Below are 25,013 nucleotides of genomic sequence, written 5' to 3'. Positions count from 1 at the left end.
AAGTATATGAGTTCATCCGTCGTGTCACTGCAATAAAATGGCACGCGCTTGTCGCAATTAGAGAAAACAATACCTTGCTTGTAAATACGACACGTGTGTAATCTCCGTGTGTGTGTTTGCTCTTTATGGCTGACAAGGATCCGAAAAGCTACCATAAAGATCATAACCATGGTCGTAAACCTTACCCTCAACTCGACTTTATTCATTTTATGATAAAAGCTAACGAGATTTCCTTGTGATTTGCCGGTTTGATCTGCCCGCGGCTATATCTTAACTTAGAAGTAGGTCAGGTGATTATTGCGGGAAACAGACTCATGTTTTTTTTTCTGATATCCAAACACGAAAAACAAAATCTGCATTTTTGTTGTTGATGCAAAACAGAGAGGAAAAGGGAGCCGCCGAATATCAGTGATACCATCAAGGGGGTTGATTAGGATGTTATGCAGTATATCATATTTTTATGATTTGTGTAATGAGGCCAATAGTGTCGATTGAAACTCTCCATAGCTTTAAATGCAGATTTTTTTTTTGAATATTAATTTCAAATTCTTAGACTGGAGTCGAGTGACTATTGGTTTGTTCGAGTTTGTTTAGTGTGTGGACTGTTTTTTTTTTTTTACTTTGTTTTTTTGTGTGTGTTTTTTTTTTTTTTTTTTCTTGGGGGGGGGGGGGTTGTTAAATAATTTCTTTGATTTCTCATGGTCTTTGTTTTGATTTGTTTGTATTTAATGTCACCTGGAAATATAAAAAAAATTCTTTCAAACATAAGAGTATATGCTTACGAACAATAAAACAATTTTTTTAATAATTGCTTGTCACGATTTATATGTTTAAAAAATATATAAAGTTGTTTGGGGGGCTGCCTCCGCCTATCCCTTTTGTGACGTCAATCGAGGCAGACTTTGCCTGCAATGCGTATAGTAAACACACGTGCAAAGTACATGTACATCCAAGTCGTGAGTTGGTACATTTCAAAAAGTACTTTTCTGCATTCAGCAGCAATACACCTGGTCGGCATTGTCGGGAAAAAAAATAATAATAATTTTTGAAACGTACAAACTCACGACTTGGTCCGTACATGTACTTTGCAATTGTGTTTACTCTACTCATTACAGGCAAAGTCTGCCTCGATTTACGTCACGAACAGCGCCCTCTCGGGTCGGGGTCTACTCTTAAAGTTGTAAATAACATAAGAACTGATTTTGTAAAACCTTAGTTAACTGTTTATTCACATTCCACTCATCAAAACACATATATTAGTGACAAAAGCTTTATTTTGAAAATATACCACTTCTAGGTGACTTTAAGAAATGAGGGTGTGTTGAGGCTCATTTATTCCAGTTGTCTAAGTTTGTTTGTAGTTGCATCTACATGTAGGCCTACTGAAGGTAAAAGCTGCAACTTCCATGTGTACCATGGAAACTTCGGTCTTCTATACGTGAATTCTTCATGCAACAGTTTGTTAATTTTTATAAAAGCATTTGTAAGGGTCCGAGCGGTTCAGAGCACCAAATTCAAACTCTGTTGTTTCTGATCAGCAGAGTGTGGGTTCGAATCCCCAGCCGTGACACTTGTGTCCTTAAGCAAGACACTTAACCATTGCCTCGTCCTTCGGATGGGACGTAAAGCCGTTGGTCCCATGTGTTGTGTAACGCATGTAAAATAACCCAGTGCACTTATCGAAAAGAGAAGGGGTACGCCCCGGTGTTCCTGGCTGTGGCTGCTATATGCGCCGTAGCACCTTGTAAACCCTTATAAGGTGCTAAATAATTGGGTCTCAGAATTCATCACTGAAAGTTTGTATATACTCAGCGCCTTTAGTACCTTGTTTGGTAGATACGTGCCCTATATAAGACTTCGATATTATTATTATTACCACAAAACTTGCTTGCAAAAGTAGGATATTACATTTTTCCTGATAACTACCCTCAATACTAAACATGTGCTAGTTTGCTTCGAGTTCACCCGGGATTATGATCGCACACTTTGGCAAGATGGGTTAAGCGTTCCTTAGCTTGGCTTTGGGGGATTATTTTGGATGAACATCCATTTATTCAATTGTCTAAAAGTGAAATTTAATCGGTTTACGATCATTTGATCTCAATTTTTGAACTTCTGTGTTAATTTTGCTTTTTTTTTTTTTTTTTGAAGTAGGAATCAACTGCATGCTAAGAAAATATGAATCTATAGTGATTTGAAAAAAAATGTTATTAGAATGTATGGAGTGTTGGGGCATAATAGGCTTAAGTTTGGTTATATTCAAAACAAATATTAACTTAAAAACTGACTTGGTAACGAGATTTTGAGAGCTGTTGATAGTGTAAAACATTTTGAAAAATGGCTACCTCTGAAGTAGCATGGAATTTGAGAAAGAGGTAATTTCTCAATAAAGTAGTAATAAAAGCACTTTAGCCAGAAGTATTTTATTCCTCTTTTAGCTCAAATTTTCACAGGCTTGTTATTTTATGCTTATGTTGGGATACACCAAGTGGGAAGACTGGTCTTTGACAATTACCAAACGTTTACCTTCCCTTTAAACAATATGTCTATATAATAACTCTGGAAATGTGTTAAGATTAGAGGTTCACTCTAATAACCTTATTGTTGACAATATAGCTAGCGTGTTAACATTGTTTTTGAGTAATTTCCGACTTTTCAAAACCTGTAAAAATAAACCCCTCTGATTTCTCGAAAAAAAAACTGTTTAGCCTCAAACCTCCAGAATAGGCGAAATTGCGGGAAATCCCATGGTGAATAAAAGCTGCCAATCCCTTAGCACCTAGAGGCATTGACCGTCTGTTATTCTTACTGACTCGGTGGACTTTACTGGGAAATCAAGGGGGAGCCCGTACTTGTGTGTTATACTGCGGAGGTGGAGCAATCAGAGGCATCGTGTGCTCAAAGCTACGAGACTGCTATCTAATCAAATTGTTTTCAAGTGTGACTGCAAGCAAATGATGAAGATATATATCGGTGCTTTAAGGTGGTTTATCAAACGTCCTTCCACTTCAGTTGGTATGCAGGCCTGGCTTTCTGTTCCTTCTTTGAGTTTTTGTTGTTCTTGTTTTATTTTAATTATTTTATTCATATGTGATTTAAAGGTAAAGAGATTAGACACAGCAAAAGATAAACGTTTGTCTGTGCATGCATCATGGGTCTCAGTGCCTGAAGACTTTCTATAGGCATCATCAAGCGCACCAAGTTGTGTTGCAAGTGTGTTTGTTTCTTTCACTACTCCTTTGCAACTTCGATGACAATTGAGCCCAAATGTTGACATAGAAATGAGAATACTGGTCATTGACAATTACCAAAGGTGTCCAGTGCCTATACTTAGGACTAGTCCTAGGAGATATAAAACACAATATGGCTTATCCCAAGTTTAGGACGAGTAACTTGTCTTAACTCGAGATAAGACTAGTCATAACTCTTTGTAAAATCCACCTCAGTGCGATTAAAGACACTGGGCACTATTGGTAATTGTCAAAGACCAGTCTTCTCACTTAGTGTATCTCAACTTATGCATAAAATAACAAACCTGTGAAAATTTGAGCTCAATCGGTGGTCGAAGTTGCGAGATGATAATGAAAAAAAAAACTTTGTCAAACGAAGTTACGTGCTCTCAGATGCTTGATTTTGAGACCTCAAAATCTAGTTATGAAGTCTCGAAATACATTTTGTGGAAAATCTCGAAAACTACGTTTCTTCAGAGGGAGCCGTTTTTCACAATGTTTTATATACTATCAACAGCTCCCCATTACTCGTTACCAAGTTAGGTTTTATGCGTTTTATTATTTTGAGTGATTAACACGTAGACCGTTAACGTTCAGTAAAAGCAAGTCTTTGTGATTCAATGTCATGTTGTTTGTCTGGATGTCTATTAAGAATTTATTAACTTTTTAAGAACTGGTACAGTTTCTTAAATGAAATGCTCTGGTGACATTTCCAGTTCGGGCAAGACATCACTACATTAATAAATCACAACAGCTTTAGTAACCTCAAACAAGGCGCCAGTATTCATTTCATACAGAACCAATTGTGGTAAAACTAAAATTTAAAACAACATTATTCTGAAGCGCATGTTAATAACGTCAACACGTCCCAAGGATGGCCACCTAATACCGTAAACCAGTCTACGTTTCCCAACCATTTCATGCAACGAGACACGAGCTGAGCATCTGTAGTCGACCCGAGTGACTTAAACACAATCTTTTTAAGAAGCCGAGTGTTTTTATTGGGTCGCGGCCTATTATCGTCATTGTGTTAAGACATTAGTGTATTAAAGGCACTGGACACCTTCTGGTAATTATTGTCAACGGCCAGTGTTCTCATTTGCTGTATCCCAACATTAAACTCGATAGTAATTTAGTTTACTTTTTTTTCAAAACCATTAGGGGTGTTACTTTGTGTTTGCTCTCTACCAATTGTATGTGTATGTTTTCTTTACCGTTCTTATTTTCTGTACTTTGCATTTTATCTATGAAATAAATAAATGAAATAAAATGAAATGAAAAACATTTTGGATGAAATGACAAATCTATGGAAATTTTGACTCAATTGTTCATCGAAGATGCAAGAGAATAATAACAGAAAAACTCCCTTGTTGCACGGATTTGTGTGCTTTCAGATGCCTAATAAAAGACTTCAGACGTGACGTCATTTAATATTTAAGTCAGAAATTACCTCTTTCTCAAAAATAGGGAGTCGTTTTCTCAAAACATGTCATACCATCAACGGCTCTCCATTGCTTGTTACCAAGTAAGTTTTTACGCTAACAACCATTTTGAGCAATACAAATGGTGTCCTGCAATGCCTTTAAGGGAACAGTTAAAAATCAATGCAGATGAAAAATCTGACAAGGAGACCAGAAGCTGTTCCTTTTGTGTTGAAATAAAAGTGGTAGTCTTTATAAGGGTGAAGGAAGCCGCATCATACTGATATAGAATTTCGCTCAATCGTGATCTACCTTGTCGAAGACAGGTAAGGACTACAACGCCAATACGTGTCAAAACACCCAAGTAATAAGCGCAGCGTTTTGGATTTCGCAGACTCGCTTCCTTTGCCTTCAGCAGCTCTCAACTCAAACTACTTATTGCAAAACTATAAAACAAAATAAAATTCTCAACACAATTTGGCAGGACCGGACTCTGCCAAAACGTTCCGGCTATTATTCACGACTGATCAAGTGTTCTTAAAGAAAACATTAAGGTATACTAAGATTGCAAATGCAATCTGGCATGCATTCATATTAAAGGGAACAACTGTTCAAGAATTATGTATTGTTGTTTTGTTTGCTTTATGTGTGGATTGTCTACCCCCCATTGAAACCGAGGATATTGCCGAGTGGTTTCATAGGCCGAGGTCGAACAAATAAGAACAAAGGGAAGTCAGCGATGGACGAGGTTGACAAACAATAAGATTTTATTAAAGAGGATCTCCTAGGTCAAAATAGGTTATGTTGATTCACTTATTTTCTAATAAATGAGGCCTCGTTAAAGTGTGGGAAATTATAGGTGATCTGTAACCCTCACGTTAAGATCGGTAAAAATAAATTATATTTCTTTATATTCATTCAGAGCAAAAAATGAACACAAAAGAGCATCATTCAAACGTTTGCATTCAAATTTGTTTATTTGGTATGTGTGTTTTTTGATTTGCATGATTTGCCTGCTATGAATAACTTTTATAGCAGGCAAATCATGCATCAAAAAGCACATACAAAAGAGACACTTGAATGCAAACGTTTGAATGATGTTTTCTATAAAATAAAAAAGGGGGCAGTTATGAAAATCAATGGTCTTGCTGTTGGCTTTCTCGAAATGGACTTATAATTTGCGACCAGACTACTACAAATTAACTTTTTAATTTGACCAGTGAGTAGGAAAACGGTTTAAATTGAATAAAAAGCCTTTCGGCTGATGTTAAATGCCGATGCAGCTCACCATTCAATTCAAACGAAATTGAATAAAATATTTTTTATTTTCTGGTTACCATTTCTACACAGATAATAATAATAATAATAAAACAGTATTTATATAGCGCAATATGAATTGACATTCCTCAAAGCGCTTAACAGCAAAATGAAAAGCATTACAAGAAAACAAAACTTATAGGCCTAAATTCCCCAATTAAATCCCAAAACAAATAATTATAAAAATTAGGCCAGACCAGCTGTTACCTACACGTATATTAAATGAAACCATTAAAAATACTACAAACAACTAAAGGATCTGAAAAATTACTCTTTACACTAAAAAGTTAAAATTACATACTTACATGTAAATGCGGAAAATTACACAGAAACTATACACAGTCAGTGAAACAGGTTTTAATTACAAATAAAAAGATGGGTCTTTAGCAAAGTTTTAAAAACATCTAACGACTTAGCAGATGAACTGATCAACTCAATTCTCATTTTGTCTTTATCTTCTTTTCAGATGGGTAACGTTCAAGCTGTGACTTCAAGATCCAAAAACCATTCAGCAACGTCTTCAATCGAAAAATCTTCAATGTGGGAAATAGAGATGTATTCTGTTTGAAATCGAGATGAGCCAGCGTTTGCTAAACATTTACCTTGGTGCGTTCAAACAAAGATATTATCAGTCCGTCATCTCCCTCGTCTGACAACCAATGAAGGGAGCTTATTCCCACTCCTAAAAACCATGGCAACAATTCCAGCCTATGACCACTTAGTCACTGACTCGGTTATGGCGGGATATTCATTGAACGATACAGCCTCTACTCTGATGGTTCCGACTGGATTACCGTCAACGCTAGAGGGCGCACCCAACGCAACGACGTCCGTCACTTATTTTAGTGATGGGGAGAACAGATTGTCATTCTATGGGGTAAGAATATCAGACTTATTCTATATTGCTTAAAGGCAGTGGACACTATTGGTAATTGTCAAAGACTAGTATTCACAGACGGTGTATCTCAACATACGCATAAAATAACAAATCTGTGAAAATTTGAGCTCAATTGGTCGTCGAAGTTGCGAGATAATGACAGAAAAAAACACCCTTGTCACACGAAGTTGTGTGCTTTTAGATGGTTGATTTCGAGACCTCAAGCTCTAAATCTGAGGCCTCGAAACCAAATTCGTGGAAAATTACTTCTCTCTCGAAAACTATGTCACTTCAGAGGTAGCCGTTTCTCACAATGTTTTATACCATCAGTCTCTCCCCATTAATCGTCAACAAGAAAGGTGTTGTGCTAATAATTATTTTGAGTAATTACCAATAGCATCCACTGCCTTTAAGTTATAGAAACGGAGCGCGAAATTCTTCATGTTGTAACTAAAGGGTTTTGTAGCACAAAACACAATGGCCACAGATTAACATTAAACTTACATGGTCTGAAGATAATGGTTTCTTAAAATATTACTTGCTGAGGCGCTGTAGTTGATGACAGGAAAGCACGTACCAAAGATACGAACTTGGATGCAAACGTTTGAAAGATATTTGGTTATTGATGAAAAAGATTTATCTTGCTGATGGCTTGTTCCAAATTTAATGATATTTGCAACCAAGCAAATTCGAATGATCTTATTTGAGCAGTGAATGCCAAACGGTCTAAGTTGAATTACACCTTTGGTTGTTAAATGCCCGATGCAACCGAGATTTCGTAACTAAAAATACTGGACACTTTTGGTAACTGTCAAGAGGTCAATACAAGGCTTCAGGCCTGAAGTCTTCTCAAATTAACAATAAATTTTGTGTGAGAATTACTCTCTTTTTTCAAAAAAACTATACGTTACTTCAGAGGGATCCGTTTCTCACAATGTTTCATACTATCAAGAGCTAGTTGCTAGTTACCAAAAAAAGCTTCCATGCTAACCATTATTAATAGTGCCTACCTTTAATAACCTTGGCAATATTACATACTTAACCTAATTGCAGGGGTTCCAGCTGATTGTGCTCTGGGTTCTGTTCGCCCTAACTGTGATTGGTAACTCCACTGTACTCCTAGCTGTCTACGTCATCAGACACAAGAAGTCTAGACTCAACTTCTTCGTCGCCCATCTTGCCGCATCAGGTAAATAAAGCCCGATTCATACTTCCTGCGAATGCGGATGCGATACTAATGTTGACGTCACAGTCTCGCAAGGAATAGTTCACATTGGTTGCCTTGTGTTAAAGGCAGTGCACACTATTAGTAATTACTCAAAATAATTATTAGCATAAAACTTTCTTGGTGACAAGTAATGGGGAGAGGTTGATGGTATAAAACATTGTGAGAAACGGCTCCCTCTGAAGTGCCATAGTTTCCGAGCAAGAAGTAATTTTCCATGAATTTGATTTCGAGACCTCAGATTTAGAACTTGAGGTCTCGAAATCAACCATCTAAACGCACACAACTTCGTGTGACAAGGGCGTTTTGTTCTTTCATTATTATCTCGCAAGTTCGATGACCGATTGAGCTCAAATTTTCACAGGTTTGTTATTTTATGCATATGTTGAGATACACCTACTGTGAAGGCTAGTCTTTGACAATTACCAATAGTGTCCACTGCCTTTAACTCTTACGAGAGATTTAGCAGCGGAAAAGGACCCTGTGACGTCAAAACCCGCTTCGCATTCAGAGAACAAACTTGGCTTTCAGACGAGTCACGCCCTCTGAAAGACTTGCATTGAAATCTATTTTGAAACGTGTAATTTGTGTTTGTCAACAAAGCTTTTTGTTCCGCGTTTGTTATTCTCAATGTGCATTCCTAATTATTAACAATTGTATTGTTTGTATGCTCATGATATTTGTATTATTTTCTTGTTGAGCATTCTTGTTGATTGATCATGTATTTTGTTTTAATGAGATTAAGTCATTGCTATGAGGTTCTTCGCAATGGTACATAATCAAAGAAATGCCTTTAAAATTATGTTTCGTTCTGCATTGCTTGTTCCTATTATGTGCATACTCATAATGACGTTATAATGCTACTGATCGTTGTTCTGTTGAGCATTGCAACACTTTTGATGTTTGATCGTTATCTTCTTGTGTCTTCCTTGACTTAGACAACTATTTTTAAACGAAGGATTTTTGTTTTCGTCAAAAAAGATGATCGTTCTGCCCTTTTTGTTCATAAACCGCATATAAACTCATGGACATTGATTTAATGATTTTTTATTTTTTTTAATTTTTTTTTGTTGTGTGTCTTCATTGCGTCTGAGACTAAAATAATGCATTCTTATATGGTTCTTCGTAATCGAACATTTTCTGAAATCCACACTGCTGTGTTCCCATTTAATAATTTACTCAGATCTTTTGGTTGGTATCGTCAACAATGGCTACGAAGTGCTGTACAGATACCTGGGAGAGTTTTATGGCGGGATGGTCTTCTGTAAAATCATTCGCTTCTCACAGGTTGGTGTATTAATCTCATTATGTTCAAGTTTGATGTTTTTAAATAAATTGTTTGAGACTTTGTTTTGCGTGGCTGCCCCACTAGGTTGTCATTTTTAAGTTTTGGGTATTGTCATTTTTATGACTGTTTGGAAGTATTCAAATAAGGTGTTTCTATTCCAACATTTGAATATATTCAAAGAAGTATGATTGGAACTTCGCATGGTGAATTATAACAAAGAGAGGTTTGCGGTAACAACAATTTGAAGATCTTTTTTGAGTAGTGTTGGGTCTAAAAAGACCCGCTGGTTAACATCTCAACGTTTCGATCAGTATGCTCTGATTGTCTTCAGGTTCTCTGAGGACAATCAGAGCGTACTGATCGGCAACTTAAAAAATTTGAGAGACCGCAAATGTAGGGATTGATTGTTCAGTTGATAGAACACGTTAATCCGGAGATCCTTGGTTCAAATCCCCATCTAAATCTACCCAGTCATGTTGTCCTTGTGCGTTATTACTTGATATGTTATATTATTTTAGCACATGTTTAACAGAACACTAACGACTTTTGGCCGAACTATGCTCCAATATTTAAGGCTGTGTTTACATGACGATATAATGTTTCTGCGTTGTGACCGTGGTACTTGATTTATCTGTGAGCATGAATGCATTACGACATTTTCATCGTCATATTAAAACACTGAACAACTTTTGTAATTGTCCAAGACAAGTCATCTCACTTAATGTATCTCGACATATGCACAAAAGAAAAACATGTGAAAATTTGATCTCAATTGGTCGTCTCGAAGTTGTGAGATAATAGTGGAAGAAAAACAAACCTTGTCACACGAAGTTGTGTGTTTTCCGATGCTTGATTTCAGGACCTCAATATTTAATTAGGAGGTGTCGGTATCAATCCAAATATTTTTAGTGGAAAAATTACTTTTTTTCCGAAAACTACCTTACTTCGAAGGAAGCCGTTTCTCACAATGTTTTATACTTTCAACAAATATCCATTGCTTGTTACCATGTCAGTTTGTATGCCAATAATCATTTTGAGTAATTACCAATAGTGTCCAGTGCCTTTAAGCTGTGTTCATCCAGTGTATAGCTCTCCTCATGCCATTTATTTATATTTATTGCAGTTCTGGTCAATATTGTTCGTGCATAATACCCTGATATCATCTCTCCAATTTCTTCTCTGTCTACCTCTTCTCCTTTTTCCTGGCCTTGGTTGCCAATCCATTATTCTTGTTGTCCACATTGTCATTTTTCAGGCAGTGTGTCCGGCCCATTTCTATTTAGCTGGTTTTATTGTCCCTCGGATGTCTCTCACTCAATTTGTCTTTCGTATTTCTGTGCATTTAATCCTGTCTCTAATTGATAGATGTGGCATATACAAACTTTAAGGTTCAAATTTTGTTTTCAATCTTGAGCCTGCAATTTAAGTCTCCTTTAATATTTGTCGATTTATTTCTAGGCATATGTTATAAACGCATCGTCATTTCAACTGGTTGCCCTGAGTCTGGACCGGTTTTTTGCCATTGTATTCCCGATGGATTTTTCTGGAAGTGGTAAGTTTTATCAAAAGAATGTGGCTTTGAAATTGTTGTAGTGTTCCAGTGGTCGATTTCACCAAACTCTTCCTATCTTATGATTAATCTTAGGACTTAGGACGAGTTAAGTTCCGTATTAAAAGACGTAGGACGCATTGAACCCATCCTATGTTAGGACGGGTTACTCGTCCTAACTCGAGATAGGATTAAGCCTAGCGTTTCGTGAAATCGGCTGCTGATACCTCAGGAATTAAAATTAACGAATTTGTATAGTTCCGTTTTCCTAATGTATTGTATTATTGTATCCAACAATCATTAATCAATTCAAATAAATGACAGGTTCGAAAAGTCAAAAACTTGTTAATAACAATATTTTAACGTTCTACGTTGAAACAACTTTCAGTGTGGAAATGAGTGTTAATGTTAGTCATTATTAAGGGAGGGTATATTATATTATTTGGTTATTACTTGCAATAATAAATTAAGAAGCACTGCAGCTATTAATAATGTATAAGATGTTGAGAAACGAGTGGTTTTAGAGAAAGGGATTCAACAACAATTATATCTGGGGAAAAAAGTATCTGGGCATAAAAACGTTTCTCAGATTGTGTATTCCACAAACGGATTATTGTTCCTGTGTGGCCATAGCCACTTCAAATTGGTGGTGATATCCCGTTTTTGGTGGTGATATCCCCAAAACAGTGCCATCTTTTGGAACGGTATACTTTACGTTGAAAATACAGTGTGGATGTCTAGTTATAAAGGGAAACAACATCGGGCGTTATAAATGTCACCAAAGTCTAGACCAATGTGACTCTTTAATCAGAGCGAAGTTTATAGACGACCCACAAAACACATGAAAAGAGATCAGGGTATATTTATAAACGAAATAAGGGAATAACCAAGTCAGGCTTAAATAAACAAATAACTTCACTGAATGCCAATACCCGGCCCACAATGACGTCTACCCTTGCTGCAAACCAAAATAAGTCCCTTTTCCGAGACAGAAAAAAACGTTGCCATTTCGCCCTTTGGCATTTTTCTCCCTGGGGATATTTTCTAGATATAAAATAGATTTGATAAAAGGATAGTAACTATGTCAGCCATATTGAAAACCGTATTAGCATTGCCTAAAGACGCGCTGGAAATCAACCAAGAGAGATGGTATTTACATTTTATAAAAGACAGCCCTGAGCAAAATCCAAAATATTCTGAAATTATACTGTCTGTATTTTTCTTAATGGTAGGTAAGAGGGCGAATTTGATGGCGGTGACGGCGTGGATCGCCCCGTTGTTCGCCTCTATACCATCTGCAATTGTTTTCGAGGCGGCAGTTGATAGTTGGGGGAAAACCCATTGTATACCACCACCTCTTGTCCCTGGAAGTTGGCAGTACAAGGTAACTATAATAGTATCTTTATCATGGTGCGGCCATCTTGATTTCTCCCATTCAAATCAACGTGACCAAACAGAGGCTGAAAGGAGAAATAGTCTGGTTCCTTTTCAGTGCAATAAATACTAGCATTAATTACTTTTATTGGATTCAAGGAAAATGTTGGTCATCTGTCATCTTGATTTCTCCCATTTAAATCAATGTAACCGAACAGAGGCTGAAAGGAGAAATAGTCTGGTTCCTTTTCAGTGCAATAAATACTAGCATTCATTACTGTTATTGGATACATGGAACGTGACCAAGATGGTGGCAGCATGATAAAGGTCTATAGACTGAGATGTCTTACCAAAGGGACTAACCTGGTATTGTCCCAATCTTTAAAATGTTGTTTTGAAAACTAGTTTTACATGCAAGTTTGCAACTATACGTGTGGGTGTGTATATATGCTTTTACCCGTTTATTTATATTTGCTATTTTCTTCATTTGCTTTTGTGTGTTTGTACAATTTTGATGTATGTTTTTACCCGTTTATTGATATTTTCCTTTTTCTTCGCAATAACTGTGCTTTTGTGTGTTTGTATTTGATGCACGCTTTTACCCGTTTATTGATGGTTTCTTTTTCTGTTAATATTAAGCGTTTTTGTGTGTGTGTAATTGATTCATTCGTTTACCTGCGTATTGTTTCAATTGCTTAACTTTGTCAATTGAGTGGTGTCAGCTTGTTTTGTTTTTTTATTCAAATGAATACCTAAACCATTAAAAAAAGTAATGACATCCATTTGCACATAATTATAATTTCTCCCTTTAGAAGTTCTTCCTATTGCCCCTCAGTCCCCGTAACAGGTCACCCTTGTTGGACTGGGATTTGTTTCGGCTTATTGGCTTATACTTTAAACCGGATCATGTTCTAAGAATGTGTCTTCAATGTTGAAACAATGTGCGAGCAGACACAGTGCAGTCACCTGGAGTAGGCCTACAACATCATTATTAAAGGGACACGTTGCCTTGGATCGGACGAGTTGGGCTATCAGAAAAGCCTTTGTAACCGTTTGTTATAAAATGCAGTTGGGTAGAAAGATGATGTAAAAGTAGAATATTACGATCCACACAAATACGCCTCGAAATTGTGTGGTTTTCATTTTACATCGTCGTCAAATTTTTGACTCCCATAAATGGCCGACCGTGTTAGTTCGCAAAGTAAAAGGAAAACCACGCAATTTCGAGGCATATTTGTGTAGATCATTGTCATCGTCGTCAAATTTTTGACTCCCCTAAATGGCCGACCGTGTTAGTTCGCAAAGTAAACGGAAAACCACGCAATTTCGAGGCATATTTGTGTAGATCATTGTATTATACTTTTACAACATCTTTCTAACCATATGCATCCAAGGCAACGTGTCACTTTAAGCTACTGTCCTAAAAACACAATTAATCTTGCTCTGTGTGTTTGCGTGTATATAGCCAAATTGCATGTACCATCATCACTTGCCTTTGTCATTCACTATAAAGATTGTTATAGTATTAGCTCTCTGGGGTTTTTGTACGACACGATGGATAACACTGGAGTGCGTTTTGGCGACCCCAACCAAAATCTGTTTCGGTTGTTGGTCGTTGGTTCTGCTGTTCAGACTGAACGATAACCGAGTTATGAGCTCGGTTACCGTTTTGGTTATGACGTCAGAAACAATTATTGGTTACAGCCGCCAAAACGCACCCCATGTCTATTTTGTAGCCCACGTTGAATCTAACTTTATCATGCTGCATCCATCTTGGTCATGTTCCTCATATCGAATAACATACTGGTAAAGTATTTTGCAAATAGGAACCAGACTATATTGATATAAGTGGGCGAAATTCAAGATAGCTGCACCAGGTCATAAAGGTCTATTGCACTGTTAGTTCGTAACACATGCTGAAAATAGTTTGCACTCTAGTTTAGTTCAAAACACACGGTTACTCGTACTTTGATTTTGCTTTCAACTCGTGGAAGGCATTAACCTCACAGACAAGTTTAAAGTAAAACACACAAAATGGTTATGTCGCTGGAACCAGTCAATATTCAGTAAAAACATTATGCTTTTCGCATTAAAAACAAACTCATTGTAACATTCTACCATCTTCGAATATCTTGGGATTTCTGTTTAGCACTTAAAAAACAAAGATGTTTTCGAACGAACGGATGCATCGGCGATGTAACCGCGAATGACGACTGTAATAAAGTGTAGGCCTTGCTCTAAATGCATACCTCCCATGGGGAAGTATGTTGTTGAATGGCGTCATGTTAAAACTAAAAGTAGATTTTTTGAACTCACCACGATGGTCGATATTCATTTGATATGAAGAGAATGTTTTCAACATGTTGTCTCCACTTGATTCAGTAGTGAACAATACTTAGAATTCACAATGCTTCGGACCCACGCATGCTAAACAGAAGGTTTATTCAGTTGGAGTTCGTCGCATCATTCAGTGCTCATCGACATCAACATCTGGCAAAAATACTGAGAATTTTAGCAATCGCATACGTGCTATTCATAATTATTTTTAGTATGGCGATTAAACGAAAGAATTAGGTCAAAGAACACTTTTGATTTGGAGTGTAGCAGCGGGTCAAAGAACTCCCGAATTTACCGAAGTAGCTATTTAGCAGTTATTAGTGGCGATTAAACGAGACTTTGGAAATAGGTCTGACACAAATTTGTGTGTAGGTGTGTGGCACCGCCACTGAAAGGTCAAAGTTGAACTCACGAATTTACCGATAACGGAAGTAGCTGTTTTTAGTGACGGTTAAACGAGGCATAGAAATAGGTCGGCAACTGTTTTTCTTTTGGTGTGTATAGTAGCATCACTAGCATCACTAAAAGGTCAAAGTCTAAAAACCGAACTATCCTATAGAAAAATATATCAACCAACAATATTTTTGTCCCTTGACATGAGTTGCATGAAAATGGACTCAAATATCAAGAGACTCTTAACCCGTTGACGTGTCAACACTTAATAATGTCTCCCACGTAGTAGTTCAGTTACCTATGATAGATCTCAACGCCTTCATGCCTCTTGCCTCTGTTTCATCGTGTCTTATACCGTGTCCGATTTAGCGACTACAGCTAAAGCTACGGTTACGGCTAGATATCCGCATCATCATGCGTCGAAGTGTAGGGCACCCTCAGAAACACCCTTAGCAACAGCCGTAGCCGCAGTTGTAGACGCCAATTCGGATACAGACTTAAATTAAAAAATATCTTTTATAGGTATTTAAATAAGCTTTGTTCCATTAACTTTATTTGTTCCCATCTGTACATACATTTTTCAATATGGAAATAATTGTTAATATGAATTGAATACACATTATAATTCTAAGATTTGTTCTCTGTCTTTAAAGCCCTCTTCCTGTGAATGCGACACGAATTTTGACGCCACAAAATAATTTGCAACGAATGATTAGCATCAGTTGACTAGTGCTGAACCCCTGTGCAAAATTCGCTGCGAAAACAGCCCTGTTACGTCAACATTTAGTATCGCATTCGCATTTGCAGGAAGTATGAACTGTTCTCTACTGTTGACAAACCTGTCTGTGGAATTTTTCCCCATTATTTGAATGCACCCGAGCCTGTCCATGTCAGCAATTTCTCCCATGGAACATGTCCTCATTTGACATGCCTTTGTATAAATCATCTTATGCTAAATCTTTCCAAATATTATTATGTATATTTTGTACATGATGATGTAATTATTTATAGTTCACTCAACCTGTTTCTCTTTTTACACAAATTGATATAATGTGCCTATTGTATTATTCGTTGTATTGCTTTTTTTTTACAACCAAAGTTAATGTTGGGAGGCAGGTCTACGGACCACAGTAATTAGGCCAACTGTGCAGTGTTTCTCTTAGCTCATCTGAAAATATATTTGTAATGCCTTGTATCGTTGATAAATAACAACTATGAGAATATAATAATAAGTTGAAGAACCCTGTACCTTGACCCTTATTGAGATACCTCCAACTCTGAGTTGGTTCAAGGTCGACACTTATCACGCCGACTATTCTCATTCTGTGTTAATACCAAACTATTTAATTTTAGTTAATTAATTTTACGGTTCCACTAGTTTCGTAGGTAATTTTTTTATTTTGTAATCTGTTTTCGTTTCTCCTTAGGTGTACACGTTATATGTGGTTTCTGGTTTCTTCTACATCCCCTTGATCATTATCAGCACGTGTTATATATTCATGGTTATCTCCATCTGGAGAAGAAGCAAGTACATGATGGGGCAAAAACCAGAAAAGGTCAAAGGCAAAGCGGCCAAAAATGGTAAGAGCTCATAAGATCATAACAATTCAGAAAACTCCTTGAACAACAACATTGTAGGTTGTTCACCGTATTGTGATTTGTCGATGTAATAACACCCTGTGTTATTGTTAATGGAACCCCTGTACGCTTATAATCCTATGAATTGTTATAAGTTGCAACCCCACAGAGTATCATTCTGTCTCAGTTAAATATCGTACCTACTCTCATTATGCAAATGTTTAGGTTAGCCCATTTGTGCTTTTGTTTGTCATGGCATACCACCACAAACTTTGGCTTCTGGTTATGTCGCCGTGTCGAATGCCACTCTTACTGTTCGTGGTTATTATGATCCTCAGTTGGAATGGAAATAAGTGTCTTGAATGAAATGAAAATGAGATGGCTTTACTAAAAAAGTTCCATATTGGGAAATATCGACTTTATCACACAAAGCAGTATTTTACAAGTGTTCGATCATTTCATCCCATCTTAACGTTATTCTGTGCTCCGGAAAACAATCATGCGTTTGGACAGTAGATCTATGTTTGGACAGTAGATCTATGTTTCACGTACATATTGCACCATAAATGTGGAACAACCTCCAAGTATCCGTTAAAAATTGTAACTCTCTGCCAATTCTTACGAAATTTATCTCCATCAAATGTAATGTTGTAGTATAGTTCCATTGTGTTGCTTACTTTATAGTGATTTTGATCTTGTTGAAAAGGGCGTTTACTTGCTCTTTTGTATGTAACGTATGTAATTATCCCATGGGATATAACAATCAATCATCATCGTTCAGATTAATAGGTCATACTGGCGCTAGTAGTTCTACAATTTAATTGAAGTTATGATTTTTTTTCTTCATTTTCTCTTTTTTTATTTATTTACATAGCATCTAAGGAGAAGGAACCGATGAAACACAGAGCCAGTTCAAGAGGTTTGATACCCAAGGCAAAGATCAAGACGCTCAAGATGACTGTCTCAATCATCGTTGGTAATTCATCCCCCCATCCAATCTTCCTAATCCAATTGACATGTCATGTCATCAACTTTCATTCTTTTTTTTTTGTAAAGGGCTGGTCTTTTTTTTTTCTTCTTCTTCTTTTATTTGACCGATATTTCCTATTATTAACAAGTTATTATATGAAGTTGAATGCGCATACTCGATTTACTTTCTTCTGTTCTGGCTAGCAACCTTTGTCGAAGTTGCTATTCATAGCCAGGAAATCAATAATGAAATTAAAATGGTGGTACATTGTGCATAATGTTGGCTAAAGGCGCCGCGGCTGCAGTCGGGATCACAACATTCACATTATTTGATATTTGATATTTTAGTATCCACGTGCTCTCAATTTCCATTGAACTTACACTTTTAAGAGCAAAGAACAAAATTTAATAAAACACAATATGACAAGAAAAAATAGTTGCATTCACGGGAAAACGAGCGTTGCAAATTGTGAACACGCTTATGTACCTCAAGTTGACAGTAGTCGAACAATAAAGGCAGTGGACACTATTGGTAACTACTCAAAATAATTATTAGCATAAAACCTTTCCTGGTGACGAGTATTGGGGAGAGGTTGATGGTATAAAACATTGTGAGAAACGGCTCCCTCTGAAGTGCCATAGTTTTCGAGAAAGGAGTAATTTTCCACGAATTTGATTTCGAGACCTCAGATTTAGAACTTGAGGTCTCGAAATCAACCATCTAAACGCACACAACTTCGTGTGACAAGGGTGTTTTTTTCTTTCATTATTATCTCGCAACTTCGACGACCGATTGAGCTCAAAGTTTCACAGCTTTGTTATTTTATGCATATGTTGAGATACACCAACTGTGAAGGCTATTCTTTGACAATAATTATTACCAATAGTGTCCACCGCCTTTAAAAGGAAGTACCTTGATGCTAGTTGTACACATGCAGCAATTCGAGCACGAGCACTAGTTCTTTCAAGGTTGGACTATTGCAATAGCCTTCTCTATGGAACATCAACAAAGAACTTGCACTCGCTACAGCTCCTTCAAAATCAAGCCGCCCGTCTTATCTACAAGAAACCGAAATACACGCATATACATCACCTCTCATCCAGACCCTGCATTGGCTACCAGTTTTGCAACGGATTGAATATAAGAACGCAGTACTCACATATAAATCACTCTCTAACCAAGCTCCAACTTATCTGGGCAACCTTCTCCACACCCGCCAGTCTCTGTATAATTTAAGATCCACTTTAGCTGTTGTATTGAATGCCCCACGATCACGTACCAATGTAGGATCTAAAGCTTTTGCTGCAACTGGGCCAAAATGCTGGAATCGTCTCCCTCAATCTGTTAGCCAATTCCCTGAGTTCCTTCAAATCCCAATTAAAAACCCACCTCTATCCTAAGTTACTCTAGATTGTATCATTGTTAATTGCATTGTTTTGTCTGTAAAGCATGTAGTTTATCTTGTGTTTTGTTGCCATTGTATTTCGTTAGCGCTTTGTATCGCTTTTGTAAAAAGCGCTTTACCACCTGATAAATATACACAGACACAAGGATTTGTTGTTGTAGTGAACTCTGCCAAGAGTTAATTTATTCCGTACTCTGAATTCGGTGGTAAAACGCCCATTCATAATAATATAAGGGATTTCCCTTTATTTAATTCCATCCAGTGATATCCACACTCATAAAGAAGTATACCAGTTCCCATTATGATACACTTTGCGACCAATTCGCAAAGGGTCCCAATCCCTCACTTTGCGAACGGTAAATTTCCAATCCGCAAAGGTTCCCACTTCTCGGCGATTTGCCAAAGAAGGTACCAGACTAATTACAATTATTATAATTATAAATGCACTCATTGACTGGAGAAAACTCCGGGTCAATGAGGTTCCCACTTCCAGCGAGTTGCCAAGAAGGTACCAAATTAATCTACTTCTTTATATACAATCACATCATTTTATTACCACCATATTTATCCATATCAATTCACATAAATGAATTTACCACTTCCTCACAGGCTACAATGCCTATTAGCTTCTTGTTTATAGGAACAACCTAAACTTACCGCTTTAAGTGTAAGTTGTAAGATTATCAGTCATATCAATCTGTACCACGTATTCCGTAATACCCTGACCCTTCCATTAACCCCAGGGAGGGAGGGAGGGAATTTTGCGAAACTATACAATCTATCTTAACTCCTCGGTGGCAGAATATTCAATGACGGTTCCCAGAAAGACAAGCACCCTTTCCCCAAATGCATTGCTTTGGTTGGTTGAAAAGAACAATGGAACCACGTCTGAATGCGCCCTGACAATCCCAATCGCTTATAGCCCCGACTGTGCAACCTGACTATAATTATGCATATTTCCTGGTGTTAAATCGGTTTACTGCGTTACGCATTAAACCCTATTACCACCTGATAAATATACACAGACACAAGGATTTGTTGTTGTAGTGAACTCTGCCAAGAGTTAATTTATTCCGTACTCTGAATTCGGTGGTAAAACGCCCATTCATAATAATATAAGGGATTTCCCTTTATTTAATTCCATCCAGTGATATCCACACTCATAAAGAAGTATACCAGTTCCCATTATGATACACTTTGCGACCAATTCGCAAAGGGTCCCAATCCCTCACTTTGCGAACGGTAAATTTCCAATCCGCAAAGGTTCCCACTTCTCGGCGATTTGCCAAAGAAGGTACCAGACTAATTACAATTATTATAATTATAAATGCACTCATTGACTGGAGAAAACTCCGGGTCAATGAGGTTCCCACTTCCAGCGAGTTGCCAAGAAGGTACCAAATTAATCTACTTCTTTATATACAATCACATCATTTTATTACCACCATATTTATCCATATCAATTCACATAAATGAATTTACCACTTCCTCACAGGCTACAATGCCTATTAGCTTCTTGTTTATAGGAACAACCTAAACTTACCGCCAAAGCAAATTTTGATATAAAAATTTGCCCAAACACCCCCCCCCTTTTTTTTTTTTTTTTTTTTAATTTTTTTTTTTTTTTTTTTTTTTACAAAACTTTCTCCGAGTGTCAACCCGTCTGATAAATTTTGATGGAACCAAATGAATCATGTCTTGCCAGTACGCACCTTCCGGGAAGGGTTAATGAGATGGGGGTGTTTTATAACAGGTGCGTTTTGCATCTCCCGAAGTATCTTCTTTGCATACATATTTAAATCCCAAGTGCAGCGTTTTTCTGCCCTCCTTTAACTTTACCTTGATACTTCACCCTTAACAAAATGTCTGACCAAATTAACCGTGTGTTGGGTAGGATATTCCTAATTACCTTTAGGCTCTCTTTACCCTATGTCTACTCTGTCCCGAACTTTCCTTCAAGATATATTTGGTCCTTAGATATAACACTATTGTCGTCGGGACCTCGCCTTTTGCTAGGTATCTCCTGAGCCTAGTACCAGCCGTCCAGGCGTGCCCCAGACACGTCTTTCCATGTCACTTGTACCACCACTGTGTCGCTGCTGTGGCAAATTATACTGTCCCGGTATCCACGTTCTTGCTTCGGATTGATGAACATCTTTAGGCTCCCTGTTACCCTATGTCTTATCTGTCCCGAATTTTCCTTCACGATATCTTTGGTCCTTATATGTAACACTATTGTCGTCGGGACCTCGCCTTTTGCCAGGAGTCTCCTGAGCCTAGTCCCAGCCGTCCAGGCGTGCCCCAGACACGCCTTTCCATGTCACTGTACCTCCACCGTGCCGCTGCTGTGGCGAATGATACTGTCCTGGTACCCACGTTCTTGCATCGGATTGATGAACATCTTTAGGCTCCCTTTTACCCTATGTGTTATCTGTCCCGAATTTTCCTTCAAGATATCTTTGGTCCTTAGATGTAACACTATTGCCGTCGGGACCTCACCTTTTGCCGTATCTCCTGAGCCTAGTCCCAGCCGTCCAGGCGTGCCCCAGACAGGCCTTTCCATTTCACTGTACCACCACTGTGCCGCTGCTGTGGCGAATGATACTGTCCCCGATAAACATCTGTATAAAAACAAATTCAAAGAAAAACAGCCTGGGTAATCTGTTCTGACCAATATTTTATCTTGTCAAAGTCTTGTATGTAGTTGAAAATGTTGTACACAATTTGTTAACAACCAACTCAACATTCACCAATCTTGTAAATGATTATTTATCTTAAACGGCAATATGCTAATTAAAGAAGCGGTTGTCTACACTGCTTATTTATGACCTTGCTTCAAGCTACCCCCTTTTAGACAATTGAAAACATTAAGTCTGGCCTAATGTAGGATTCAAGTGCTCCAGACTTCCATCTCCCCATACTTTTGATTTGTTCCTCCCGAACCCCAAACATATCCTGCAACTATGAAATGAAAAGGGTGTGGGGTTTACCTGAAGGCCTTAATCCCTACTTTAAGATGTGATTAACTTGTCTGGCTGACATAGGGTCCCCCCTCAATGTACAAACGGTGAAGTATTGGCATTCCTGTCAATAGAAATGATTGAACTTTACCCACTTGATCCGTTTTTGAATATCTTAGAACTACTTGCAAATTCCCTTCCTGATTAAAGGAAATATCACCAATACGCAACGCCCGGGAATTTGCCATCGTGAGTTGTAAACTCACTCACCCTCAGAATAACCGAAAATGGCAACCAAGAATGCTGCTTTTAACAGCAGAGCTTCATATGCTGATTATACTTTAAACATTAACTATGCTACTTTAATAAAGGTCATATAAGTCAAATATGGTATGTCTGCAAGCTATGCTGCAACCGGATGAAGATGTCTGCAAGCTATGCTGCAACCGGAGCAACTGATTCCTTTTTAATCATTCATCTTCTCTTTTCATCTTCACCCTCTTCTACGTTTGCATCGAACATTTTTGTCTTCACTGTAAAAATTACACCCTGTAATTGAACCTATTTTTAATCATGCATCTTGTCATTTCATGTGTATGCTCTGTTACATTTTAATCCAACATTATAATGGGTTACTTTTTGTAACCACTTTACGAATTGTTATCTTCACTGCCAATAATTACACCCTGTAACTTGAATAACCGGATCACTCGATCATTTTTAATCATGCGTCTTCTCATCTCATGTACATACTCTGTACGTTTAGTCCCACATTATAATGTTTGTTACTTTTTGTAACGACCATATTTTCGTCTTCACTGACAATAATTACACCCTGTAACTTGAATAACCGGATCAACTGATAATTTTTAATCATGCGCCTTTGTTGTTCAAATACGTAAGCTTTACGGTTTAGCCCGCCTCCATTGTTCGTTACATTTTGTACCGACATTTTTACGACACAACGTGTCATTGCCATGGAACATCAGTGCTGTGTTGACCGCCAGATACGAAAAACCAACCGATATTGGAAACGTACACCTGATCTATGCAAATCAACGCTTTCAGGTTCAAGCTAGTACTGACCTCCCTGCTAAGCTATGGTGGCTGCTACTGTTACCGATGATACTTAAACTATATAACGACTAAAAAAAGACTAAATTAACAAAGCTTTAATGTGTTTATTGATAGCATAGCCAGATAAGCCTTACCCTGGGTACCGCACCCAGTCCTATTCAATGTTCCCGCCAAACCATTGAACCGTGTAACTCTTTATACTTAACAAGTATAAAGCAGATTTATTCTAATTCGCCTCAGGACCCAACCGAATAATTCAATATTTTGCAGACTGGCGGTAAAAACTAACCAGACTGCTCAGCACTGGAAATGTAATGGAACATCTTGAATCTTGCCGAGGGTCCAAGCGTCTACAATCCTCTTTCATCTTAGAAACAATGAAACTACCCTTGGGATCCTCCCATTTGTGCAATTTATGAACATATGAAATATAACTGCAAGCATAGAGAATCACACTGGATTCACCAACTCAAGACAGTCAAGTCCTTTGGACTAAACATAAACACTGGTGTTAAATAAATTTCCGTTACCCCCACTTCACTTCTGCTTGAGAACTATAAATTTGTTTATATTCTGTAACTCAAGTATAAATTAATTTTTTAAAGTTGTTCCTATATATTTGTTACTATAACTATCTCATGTAAGTAACCCCCCTTTTTTTTCACAGGTCCCTCATACCTTTTTTTTTTTTTTTTTTAATACCATCGTACTTTTGATCTTGCTTTTCTCTATTAATTGACCATTGTTAATTGCATCATGATGCAACTTGTTCTCTAATTCTACCCTTTCATGTTTCCCTGCATTGTTAACGAACGATGCATTTACCACTTTTATGGTCCAGTAATCCATCCTTTCATATGAAACCTCCTTTGTCCTCGCCACTCTACTCGTATTGGTTCATAGCCACCAATTGTTTCTGAAATAGAAACTTTGATTGGCTGTTATTTTCCCGCTTCTTTCTTTCCCGCTTCTTTCTTCCTTTAATCCATTTCCCCTCTCTTTTTCTATGAATGGATATGTATTTGTTTGTACTTGTTTTATGCCTCTGAACTAGGTCCGGTTTGGATCGAAAGCTAAGGCCATCTATACCACCCTATTCATTAAACATATGAAATACCAGATACGTATGTACAAATGGAAGAAGATGCAAAGGTCTTTAATTTTAATATTATGCAATAGGCTACCCCTTGATTTATGGAAGCTGGCCATTTAGTGCCTAATAATGATCAATCATTCCGAAAGGTCATAATGAAACTTGGTATTGCCCTTCTATTCTTTATGTACACTTTGTTCTAGAGCTTGATTAACACATGGTGCTGTGACGTGCAATGCCCATAATTCATCGTCAATTATGCCCATGATCTAACTGGTGTTAATTGCTGCCTCATTCTAAAAGTGCGCCATCCCCCCTTATTGGACGAGCTGCTGCTCTCTGTGCGTACGATCTGACACTATTTCAATAATTCTATGTGTTCTATGGAGATGAGCTCGCAAATACACTGCTACATAATCTAAAAATGCAGAGGTCCATGTAATGTATAGAAGTAATTGGACGCCTGTGTTTATTATCTTTCCATATTATAAAACCCCCTTCGTTTACAGCCAGCAAGAATTATTGTGTCTTGACCGCTATTTGTACTAATATAGAGTCACTCTGCTTTATAAGATCACAGCGAAATCCACAAACTCGCTATGAATAATCTTAAAAATTTTAAGGTTAGCGGTAGGCTATTTGTACTACTATAGGGTCACTCTTCTTTGTAAGATCACAGCAAAATCCACAAACTCGCTATGAATAATCTTAAAAATTTTAAGGTTAGCGGTAGGCCCTCGCCCAATTCGCTACAAACCGATATCAATGGATTAAAGGGAGTTGATGGTTAATTCATATGCTGCATGTTATCCGCCATCGGTATGCTTCAAGAGCCCGCTGTGCAATCAATGGACCCCCACATGCAACTGCTCCCTACTGTACTTATTTTGCACCCTGCATTTGAAAGTTGGGCACCACC

General features: G+C 37.5%; 1 protein-coding gene and 1 long non-coding RNA gene across 5 annotated transcripts in view; one reads left to right on the top strand and one right to left on the bottom strand.

The window, feature by feature from the left end:
• The window catches only part of LOC139939876 (uncharacterized), a 29,915-nt gene extending 15,025 nt beyond the window's left edge, over window positions 1-14,890 (bottom strand). The window contains exon 1 of the long non-coding RNA XR_011786357.1: window positions 14,598-14,890. This is a non-coding gene — a long non-coding RNA (uncharacterized lncRNA). The remainder of the gene's footprint in view (window positions 1-14,597) is intronic.
• LOC139939875 (neuropeptide S receptor-like) overlaps window positions 1-25,013 on the top strand; it is an 89,197-nt gene that overhangs the window by 53,359 nt on the left and 10,825 nt on the right. For all 4 annotated transcript variants that reach the window (XM_071936033.1, XM_071936029.1, XM_071936030.1 and 1 more), the window contains 7 exons: window positions 6,435-6,845; window positions 7,899-8,034; window positions 9,254-9,357; window positions 10,817-10,910; window positions 12,140-12,291; window positions 16,439-16,592; window positions 17,464-17,565. In XM_071936033.1, the coding sequence (XP_071792134.1) occupies window positions 6,660-6,845; window positions 7,899-8,034; window positions 9,254-9,357; window positions 10,817-10,910; window positions 12,140-12,291; window positions 16,439-16,592; window positions 17,464-17,565 (928 nt within the window). In that variant the 5' untranslated portion in view covers window positions 6,435-6,659. The remainder of the gene's footprint in view (window positions 1-6,434; window positions 6,846-7,898; window positions 8,035-9,253; window positions 9,358-10,816; window positions 10,911-12,139; window positions 12,292-16,438; window positions 16,593-17,463; window positions 17,566-25,013) is intronic.

Source organism: Asterias amurensis, chromosome 7 (genome assembly GCF_032118995.1).
Source record: "Asterias amurensis chromosome 7, ASM3211899v1".
In the NCBI taxonomy this organism is placed as follows: Eukaryota; Metazoa; Echinodermata; class Asteroidea; order Forcipulatida; family Asteriidae; genus Asterias; species Asterias amurensis.
The sequence above is the reverse complement of the archived record's forward strand: the minus strand, read 5'-3'. Positions and strand labels throughout refer to the sequence as shown.